The sequence below is a fragment of the Panthera pardus genome, unplaced genomic scaffold, assembly GCF_024362965.1.
Source record: "Panthera pardus isolate Hobbes unplaced genomic scaffold, ASM2436296v1 HiC_scaffold_24, whole genome shotgun sequence".
In the NCBI taxonomy this organism is placed as follows: domain Eukaryota; kingdom Metazoa; phylum Chordata; class Mammalia; order Carnivora; family Felidae; genus Panthera; species Panthera pardus.
The window spans coordinates 133,753,312-133,763,800 of NW_026526810.1; the positions used below are offsets into that span (position 1 = coordinate 133,753,312).

Below are 10,489 nucleotides of genomic sequence, written 5' to 3' on the forward strand. Positions count from 1 at the left end.
CCACAACCCTGGGATCGTGACTGACCTGAGCCAAAATCAAGGGTTGGACACTGTATTAATTGAGCCACCCAGGCACCCCAAGAATAAAATCTTAAAAAAAAAAAGTGCAGCTGAGGTGGCTTGGGTCTGATCCTGGCCCGCCTGCCTATTAGCTGTGTGACCTTAGGCCAGTGACTTCACCTCTCTGTGCTTCAGTTTCCTCATCTGTAAAATGGACACGAGAGTAGTAGTTGCTTCCTAGGGTTTGGGGACCGAATCAGTTAATACGCACGCAGCACTTAGAATCTAGCATCCACTCACTATTTGGTGGCTCTTACTTCTTCCCACTCTGGCCTCTCCACCTGAGGGCAGCTAAACAGGGTTCCCCAGGAGTAGAAATAAAGAAATAAGGAAGCCTGAGGCTGGCCAGAGAATTGTCACCTCTTGCAGGCTGCTGACCCGAGGCTGGTTTGTGTCAGCCCCCCACACCGACCCTGACCTGGGCCTTTGGATGCTGGATCCTCTCCAAGCTCCGCCCCCTCCTTAGGATCCGCTTCTGCCACTCAGCTTTCCCATGAAGCCTCTGTTTCTCTGTCTGAGTCTCCTTTCTCCCGTCTGCTGTCCCCCAAGAGTGTCCAAGTCTCTTGGAATGTGTGTGTGACCACACACATTCACTAATTTTGCCAGCCTTTCCCAAGCCCTTCTGCTGAATCGGGGGAGGGCAACAGAGCTGAAATTCCCTTGCGCCCCAGTCAGGGAGACAGGCCCACGCCGGGTCCACTTGAGTGCAGCCTCAGACAGCCTGTGTGCAGTGCTGGGGGAGCCCGGCGCAGGGGCAGTCAGGAGGGCTTCCCGGAGGAGGGCATGTCCAAGCAGGGCCTGGTGATGGACGGGGGGAGAAGGGAGTAAGGGGCAAGATCAGCATATTCTGAAGATGCCCAAGCATCTCCAAAGTGGAGGCGGCTCCAGAGTATGTACAAACTTCCGGCCACCGGGCATGGAGGATTCCGAGGCTCTTGACCACAGGTCAGTGGGTGGGGCTAAACTGAGGGGGGCAGGGGACAGGTTTGTCTCCTCCCCCGGCCCTTTCCTGGTGCATAGTACGTGCCCAGTGAAGAATGCGGCGGGGCCCGCTTTATGAGATCCTAACTGCTAGACCACCAAGGAGCATGGAGGGCCAGCCTTATGGGTGTGCAGCCTGTGCCGATGCACAGACCTCACGCTCGGAAGGGCCCACACTTGACCGCACAGTGGTCAAGCTCTGCTCTCACTGTATTGAGATACTTGGTAGTTTTTGAACAAGGGGTCCTGTATGCTGATTTTACACCGGATCCCGCAAATGACGTATGGTCCCTGTTGCGTGAATAGTACGAGTGGATGGAGGGATTGTGGGTTGGGTTCCCCTGGGCAGCACGCCAGCCAGCACCCCGCGGCTCCTCCTTCTTTGCAGGCGTCTGATGTCCCTCCGAGAGAACCTGGAGACGGGCCAGTGGCGCTACAGCGAGATCTGCATGGGTCGAGGCCAGACCTGTGCGTTCCCAGGCCTCATTAACAACTACCACCCTCATATCATCTCCTTTGCAGAGGATGAAGCTGGTGAGCGCTCCTGAGGCCCTGAGGCCTCTCTGTCCAGGCCACAGGCCCCGGACTGATCCCCCGCACCCCCACCCCGTGGGTCCTCTGGGCCTGGGATTCCAGGGACGGGGTCTCGGGCCTGAAATCCCCTTCAGGCTGGGGAGCGAGTGTGCAGTGGCCTGAGACCTTGCTGGGACATCAGTCCCCACCAGCCCGAGCTTCTTTCTCCCCATCCGGAAGATGGGAACAGTGTCCCTGACCCCGCTTCTCCCTGCAAGGCCGCTTCTAGGCTGCAGATAATGATGTGGAGTGAGCAGACCGGGAAAGGGTTTATGATGGTGGAAATGCAGGCTGGTGAGGGGGGGGGGGGGGGGGGACTGTGTTCCAGACCTCTACCACCCTGGGTTCGTGAAGACCCAAGAAATCTGGCCTGTAAAATTAAGCCACATAGTCCTCAGAAGGTGGGTAGACACCGCCCTCTTGAACACCCTTTGTGGACACTCTTGTTAGTGGGTTTCCATTCAGGCTCTTGCATTTTCAATGCAAGGAACAGGGAGGGAGGGGAGAGGATGAGGGGCCATGGAGGCTGGATCCTGCTCCAGCCTCCTGCCTTTGTCCTTGGCCCCGATTGTCCCTGGACAAAAGCCGAGGGGCCCCCAGTGGGGCCTGGGGGATGCTTGGCAGGGTTGCTAGGCAACGCCCACCCAGGGACCTTTGGAGGGGTATCCCCTGCAGGGCCCAGGGCCCAGAGCCCCCAGGCCTAAGTCTGGGAAACCTTTGTTGGATGACACCCGTCACAGTCTAAATTTTCAAAAGGGCAGCCCCAGCCCCCACCGCCCTCCCAAACCCACTGGGCCTTGAAAGCCTTTTCTTTCGGCCAGTAGGGGGTTAATGTGTTTTGGAAGGAGGGGCACCCTCTCCACCCCCCCCCCCCCCCACCAGGAGCAGGACTTGGAAGGTGCAGTTCCCAAGGGGCCCTTGTTCAGCCCTCTGAGTGACACCAAGTAATGGAGAGCCAGGAGGAGGCTCCTCTAAACCACACGGCCCAGGGCCAGCACACTGGTGAGCTCAGGAGGGCGACCCCTGGAAGGCACAGAGCCCTGGGGTCCAACACAGACAGTCCTCCCCCAGCCCCGGGCTCAGGCTCCTACCTCTCCAGTTGTTCTCCTGACATTTGTAAATTGGCCACAAGGACCTCTGCTGGCCTGGGGTTCTCCGGGACAGTCCACGCAGCAGAGAGAAGAGGGCAGTGTGGCCCTGGGTAGGGCGCCGGGGGGGGGGGGGTGCTGTGGCTCCCAGCAGACCAGGCTGACAAGCCAAGGAGTGCGCCTGGTCCAAGCCCATCACCTTACAGAGGTGAGGGTGGGGGGACTGTACCCAGCCCGGCCCCCGGAGGCCTCCCAGGGCCTTGAGCTCGAGCTTGGTCAGCCAAAGGAAGACTGACCGTGGAAAAGAGCATTCCAGAAGGAGGCAGTGGCATGTGCAGGGAGACCCGAGTCACTCCCAGGGCCTGGAGTGTAGGTGTGAGGGCTGCACGGCCAGGGAGGAGACAGGGGCTCCCAGGGGCCACTCTTCAGAAAGAGGCCCAGAGAGGGAAGTCACAGCCCAAGGCTGCACAGCAAATCCATGCCTATGACATGGGTTCTCTCCAGCAGGGGCTGTCCTCCTGGGGTACGGTTGCATCATCACCTTGGGGACCTATTTACCACCCCAACCCCACCAAAGCAGGGCTGGTACTCCTGGAGGGGGGGGGGGTCAGAGGCCATTGAGCACTCAGCATCCTGCCCTCCCCAGCCCCAGGCTCCCCACCACAGCTGGGTCTACCCCAGTTACACAAGTTGCCCCCCCCCGCCCCCGCGAGCATCTTCCCCTTTGTGGAATTCCCTGGGTTTCTTGGGCCTTGATTCTCAGACCCCACCTCCATGCAGCCCTCCTTGACTGCATCTGTCCCCACAAATATGCCTTCCTCTGAGTTCTCACCTCTCTGTCCAACTTAGTGGTTCCTTGGGGGACCACCCCCATCCTTGGGAGAACTCTTCACCGTACTCTTCCAATGACAGAAGTATTAGCATGGCCGAACTGTCACACTGAATCACCACGTGGGCTGTGTCTGGGCCTCCCAGCCCCCATGTGTCCTACCGTGATGAAGGAGGACTTGGGGGCAGCAGACATTCCTGAGTTCCAGGCCTGGCGTAACCACTCACCAGCTGTGTGACTTTGGACAAGCCGCTTAACCTCTCTGAGCCTCTCGTTTTCTCATCTGTAAGGTGGGAACGATGAAGCCTATTTCCTGGGCGTTGGTGCCTCTGGCAGCAAGAACCAGGGGGCGGGATGAGGGTGAGGAGAGAAAGAACTCACATTTGCTCAGAGTATCTAGGTGCTCATAACTCTCAGGGGCCCCGAGAGGTCGAGGAAACTGAGGCTCCAAGCGGGGCTGTCCCCGAGCTATAGGCGCGCACATGGGGCTCAGCGCAGGGGCCCCCGCCCCCCGCTTCAAGCGTGGACTCTTCTGCCCCTGCCACCTGCCTGGGAGATGCCTGCTGGTCAGTGGAGAGAGACTCTAGTCTCCAGGACTTGGCAGGACCCGGATCCTGAGGATGACAATAATAGCAACAGTGACAATAGCTAATATCGATTGAGCATTTAGTCGGTGCTCTTTGAAGCCTTATTATAGCCCTAGGATCCCCTATATCCCAGGTTGGGGATAAGGAAGCCGGGGCTCAAAGGGCCACATGTGCCAACGGTAAGCAGTAAGCAGTTGGCTGGGGAGCTGGGCTGTGGCCCCTCCCTTGTGCCCAGAGGTGTGTGGTGCTGTGCCCGAAGCCAGGCGGGGACCAGGGTGGGGCTGGGTCCCCAGGGAGGAGGCAAGACGGTGGGTCGGTCCCCGCAGAGCGGCCCGCAGCCCCGGAGACTGCTGTAGACTGCTCTCTTTCCCAGCCTCTGGTTCCTGCAGACCTGGAAGGCCCCTGGCACGGCTCTCTGGGGTTGGGGTCCGTGTCAGAGCCTGAGAGGAGCCGGGGGGCGGGGGTGGGGCCGGTCAGGACCGTATCCCAGGCCGTGTTGTCACTCCTTGCCCGGTTTCTCGCCCAAGGGGAGCTGTACTTCATGTCAACGGGCGTGCCGAGCGCCGCAGCGGCCCGTGGGGTTGTCTACAAAGTGATCGACCCTTCCAGGTAAGCCCCGCCCGCGGCACTGCCTGGGCTCCTGCTGTCTGCCAGGGGTCCTCGCCTCCATTGCCTTCTTTTCCTCTCTGCCACCCCCTGGGGGGGGGGGTGGGTATCACTCATAGCCCCATTTTTCAGAAGGGAACACTGAGACCCAGAGAAGGGAAGTGACTGGCCAAGCCCATAGTGCTGGTGAGGGGCAGACCCAGGCCTCAAAACTGGATATGCCACCTCGAATCCAGCTCTGCTCACGCCCCGACCCTGCACTTTCTCCTCTCTGACATGCCCCTCACTCCTCGGCCAGCCCACCCCCCGCGCCACCCGACAGGCCCCTAGCCCCTGACTTCCCTCTGAGATACCCTGATGCCCGCCTGTCCCCACCGCAAGGCTGCCCTCCCACCTTCCCTTGGGGAAACGAAGCCACTGGCCACTGTGTGGAACATGCTGGAGCTTTCAGAACACCTCCCTGACCCTCCCCCTGCCCGTCTCCATCTGTTTTGCTTCTGCATGGAAAGACACTGATTTGGTGCCGGGCGGTGTTCTGACTCCTTCCCCGTGAAGCTCACTGACTTCTCAGCTGCTTAGCTTGCAGGGATAGAAATCACGTAAAGTCGAGTGCCCCGGGTCCAGCCAGAGCCGGAGCTGGGGTTGGGACGAGGCAGCTGGCTCTGGAGCCCTGCCCTGACCCCTCCACTGCACAGCCCCACCCCTCGCCTCAGGCCTCACTGCCTCCAAGGATCCTTTCCCTCCAGGCTTGGTCCGGGGCTCCCCTAGGCTCTCGCCACTCAGACCCCTAATCTGTACTCTCCTCCTGGCCCTGGAGTCTCCAGGGCTAAGACTGTCGTCTTCACTATTTCAAAGTCGGCGCTGGCCCTGGGCCTGGCCTGCAGCATAGAGCGGAGACTCAGGCACGCCTGATGAATGATGGTGATCTTTCTTCAGCCCCTTCTCCGCCCTTAGAGTTTTGCTTCTCAGTCGGCCTCCATTCTGCCCCTGGGCCAGCTGCCCCCGACGGTGCCCGGCTGGTGCTCACCCCCCAGCACACAGCCTCAGGTGCTCTCGAAGCATCCGGTCACGTGTGGCAGACCCCGGCACAGACAGTCACCCTGACCTTTGAAACACGCTGGTTTTGGAAAAATCCTGAAAAACATCATCGCACTTTAAAAAAAATAATTAAAAAAAAAATTAGGGTAGGCTTAGATTTGCAGGCAAATTGCAAAGATAGTTCAGAATTTCCCACACACCCCTCGCCTGATGTCCTCTGTCGTAAACATCTTGCATCATCAGGGTCGCAGTGCATGAACCGATATTGACACATTGCTATTAATTAAAGGGTTTCTCTGGGTTTCCCCTGCTGTCCTTTTTCCGCTCCAGGATCCTGTCCAGAATGCCATTTTACGCTCAGCCATCCTGTCTCCTTAGCTTCCTCTGGCCTGTGACAGCCTCCCAGACATTCCTTGTTGACCACACTTTTTTTTTTTTTTTAACACAAATCTATTCGTTCTTGATATCGTTATTAGGAAACACAGAAATACTCCCTCCTTTCTTCTCTCCTTTCCATTTGCCCCAGATCTCCTCGGGCTTTATCTGCTAGTTCCAGGACTCATGTCAACGCAAAGGAGCACACGCAAACTTTGCATTTTTCTTTGTTCGTTTTCCCCGCTTTGTATACACATCTCCACCGTGTAATACCGTTCTCCAAAGGATCGTTTTGAATGGCTGTGTAATTTGCTGTTGAGTCACTGCGCCGTAATTATCTTACCCATTCCTTGGCCATTTAGGTTATTCTCCCCCTCCTTTTTTTAAAGAGTGCTTCTCTAAGGAAATATCACATATATGGAGCATGTAATTCATACCAGAGGCTGCCTCAGACCTGTCATCTCCTTTTGCCACGCAGCGCCCTTTCCTGGTGACGGAGGGAACCCGAGGCTTAGGGAGGTCTCTTGTTCTAGATCTCCTGGAGTGGGGAGCCAGAAACAGGCTAGACGCCTTCCCTTCCCGCCCTCTCCCTCGTCCCTTTTGTGTGTCTCTGTTAGAATGCATGTCTTTCTCTGCACCCACGACGTACTGCCTAGAGGCTCCCTTGCAGAACACGGGGAATGAAGAAATCAGGAGTGGGCGAGGGGTGGCAGGGGCATCCAGCACTGCCCCGACACAACGACTGCGGCATTGGCGGGGGCGGGAGGGGTAGCTCCCACCTTTAGCAGAACAGAGTTTTTGTTTTCGTTTTTGTTTTTACATGATTTCCTTAAGGAACAAAACCGTGCTGGGCCTGTCTGAAGTGTGTGGGTACTACCTGGGGTTCAGGGCAACCAGGAAACCCACCCGGTCCGCAGCTTTGAGAAGCGAGTGTGCCTGGCCGTGTGTCTTCGGGCTCCGGGTGCGGGAAGGCCCATATCCCTCCTCAGTTTCCCTCTTTGGCCAAGCCGGTCTGGAAGTCACCTCGCGTCACTTGGCCATTCACCCCTCGGGCTTTCCCCTTGTGCTGCCGGGACCCTATTGAAGTCTGGGCTCACGTGGGCCAGTCCCAGAATAGGGCCGGTCCCATTCAGAGACTCACAGATCGACAGCCAAAAGCTAATTAAAATGGAATCCCATTCCTTCCTTGTGCCCCTCGGGGATGTCAAAGGAGGCCCAATTCATAGCCCTGGCAACCCTTCTCAGACTCTTTTTTTTTTCTCCCAGTCCTCTCAAACCCCACCCTCCAGGGCCCCGGATCCCTCAGCCTCTGGTGCCAGCCCTGAGGCTCTCCCTGGCCCTTTATCTCTAGACCGACCTTACCTTGCCCTCACATGCCGCATCACCAAAATCCAGGAGCCAGAGGGGCAGAGAGAGACCCTCCTCAAAGGCTGTGCGGCGTGGGGGCTCCGGTGGGGCTCAGGAATCGGGCTGCAGCCGCGGTTACAGAAGTGGGCTGATCACATTCCCAAGGACAGTTCATGCTCTGAATCCCAAGTGGCCCAGGAAAGCCTGAGCCGCCGGCCCCCGTGCTCTCCGAGCAGAGGCCGAGCGGGCCCTTTGCAGGATCTCTGTCCTGGGGTTGGGCTCCTAGAGCCTGGGGCACGCAGGCTGCCACGGGCCACACCGCAGGTGCCTCCACAGATGGCCCCCATTGATACTGTCCACACCTGCCTGGGCCTGGCTGCACAACCTGCCTGGCTGCAGGGGGAGAACGGGTGGCAGAGGGACATGCTCGGGGCGGGCTCCCCTGGGCGGGGAGGCACTCATGACCTCCTGTGTGTCAGCAGACGGGCACCACCCGGCACGTGCCAGATCCAGCCTTCCCGGGTGAAGGTGAGGAGCCGCCTCATCCGTTTCGTGCCCAAAGAAAGTAAGTGCCCACACAGCGAGGGAGGGAAGCTCCTGTAGCCTGTAGCGGCTGGGTGGAGGGTCCTTCCAGCTGGCCCTGGATGCCCTTCCTAGGCCCCTGTGCCTAGCACTGGGAGTGGCACACATCAGACACTCAGTTAAAGTTGGTGGAGCTCTTTAAACCCAGGTCATGGGTAAGTGGCCTCAAGGGGGCAAGGAACAGGGAGAGACGGCGGGCCCCAGGCCAGGTGCACTCAGAGCTCTTGGGGGCAGAGACCGTGGGTTGATCTGCAGGGGAGCAAGACTGGAATGAGTCATTTCAGGTGCAAGAGCCCCAGGAGAGGGGGCATTTGCCTGGGGCCGCCATAGGATGGTTCCGTTGTGACCAGCTCGGTGGAGAGGGAGGTGGGTGCAAACCCATGACCTGAGGGCCAGCCAAGGCCACGGATGATGGTCCCTGGCGTCTGGGGCCAACCGAAAGGGTATGCCTGAAGAGGGGTCTTATCCCCTGGGCCCCAGCTAGGTGGGAACACAGACCAGTGCTGCCAGACCATTCATTCTTAAGAGAAGCAGGAAAAATGCACCCATCCATCCATCCATCCACCCATCCATCCATCCATCCATCCATCCATTTGCTTACCACATACACGTGCTTCATGCTGGGGACATACCGCTGAGCAAGACAGACACAGCCCCTGCCTGCTCAGGTGGTTATATACGATCTCCCCATTTGCAAATTTGGGCAACTCTGGTTCGAAATTTAAAAAATCGCCCTGCAGGCCAAAGGAAATACTTCAGTGGGCCAAGTGTGCCCAACAGATAGATCGCCAGTGGGTGGGCTGAGGGATAGGGGGGCAGGAAGAGGGGGCGTGCTCGACACCTGGCAGTTGGGGGTGGCCAGCCCTGAGGAGGTGGTGCCCCCAGGAGAGGAAAGTTGGGGGAAGGAATGAGCTCAGTGTTTTGGGACGTTCATTTTAGCGGCAGCTGGTTCCAGGCCTTGGCGGGTTTTCCATTCATTCAGCAGTTTCTGGCACTTTCTACAGTTACCCATTCGGTGCTGGATGCTGGGGCCACAGGAGAAGGCAGACTGGGCCCTGTCCTGGCTGAGACCGACAGAGAAGTCACTTATGGCCCCAGGGCCTTTACAGAAGTGTGTGCCAGCTGCCATGGGGACCCAGAGCAGTGCAAGACTGGGGTGGGGGTGGGGGGTTCCTGGAGGCTGAGGGTTGGGGCCTGGAATGAAGAGGAAGGTCCGCTGGAGGTGGGGTGGGGGCGCAGTCTAGGCAGCGGGGACCGGCAAGAGCCAAAGCAGAAGCGAGGCAGCCTGGGGGCCGGAAGTCCTTCCCTGTGGGTGGCCTGGGGGCCAGTGTGCAGGGAGGGGAGCGTCTGGCCCATGTCGCTGGGCTCCTGGCCCTGACCTGCACGTGGCCTCGAATTAAGACCCTTTCTCAGCCTTCATCTCAGCTGAGGTGGGGAGGTTTAGGGTTTGGACTGGTGGCCCTGGGATCCCTCCCCATAGTAATGGCGTAGTCTGGGAGTGCCGTCTCTCTTGGCAGCGTCTCATGGAGGGTGAGGTTCATCTCTGTGGCTGACCAGGGCCAAGTGTGAGGGCCACGTGCTGCAGGGACGCAGGGAGTCGCCCGCCTCAGCTCCCCACGCCTACTGTATCCAGGCCCCGTGTTGGGGTAGATGGCCAGGGTACCCTGTCCCCGACCCCAGCTCTGGTCAGTGTGGGCCCCAGCCCCCAGCCAGCAGCCTGGAGGAGAGAACTTCACGTTGGAGGCCCTGCGCCCTCCAGTTCCCATCCTGCCCGTCTGCCTTAGATGAGATAGATCCTCACTTTCTTCTCATCGGTGGGCGTCAGCGTCCTCACCCCTACGCAGGAGATTGGAACCAGAAAGGGTCACTTGCGAGAAGCCCTCCCAGACACTCCTTCCCCTCCACCGGGCTCACGAGTTGACAGCGTGAGGGTCTGTCCCGCGTCCCTGCTCCCAGACTAGAGACTCCCAGAAGGCCAAGACTAGGGCAAGGGGGGGAGACCCCAGTAGCAGACTGGCATAAGCCAGCTGCCAGCTAGTGTGCACAGAATGAAGAAGCACCTCCCACCCAGCTCCAGGCTGGCACCTCCAAGAGGTACCCCACCCTCAGGGTCAGAGCGGAGGGCAGAATGAGAACATTTTCCCCTTGTGGGGGGTGGGGGGGCGGTCTGCACTCCTGGGTGGAGAGCGGGGGTGGTGTGGGCGCCGGGGTCCCTCTGACTCCACCTCTTCCTCTGCGCAGAGTTCATCCGGAGGGAGGAGAGCACCCCACGGCCCACAGCGCGTGCACCCACCAAGGCGCCCCGCCGCAGCCGCCCCACGGCCGCTCGGCCCGCGCCCACCCCGCGGCCCGCCCGGCCCACTCGGCGGCCGGGGGGCCGGAGGGGCGGCGGGCGGCGGCGGGGGCGACCGGGCACGGCTGAC

The 10,489-nt window shown here is 59.5% G+C and overlaps 1 protein-coding gene across 1 annotated transcript in view; it reads left to right on the forward strand.

Moving 5' to 3' along the window:
• The window catches only part of HHIPL1 (HHIP like 1), a 30,316-nt gene that overhangs the window by 15,856 nt on the left and 3,971 nt on the right, over positions 1-10,489 (forward strand). The window contains 4 exon segments of the mRNA XM_019461902.2: positions 1,430-1,575; positions 4,646-4,727; positions 7,967-8,049; positions 10,308-10,489. Of these exon segments, the coding sequence (XP_019317447.2) occupies positions 1,430-1,575; positions 4,646-4,727; positions 7,967-8,049; positions 10,308-10,489 (493 nt within the window).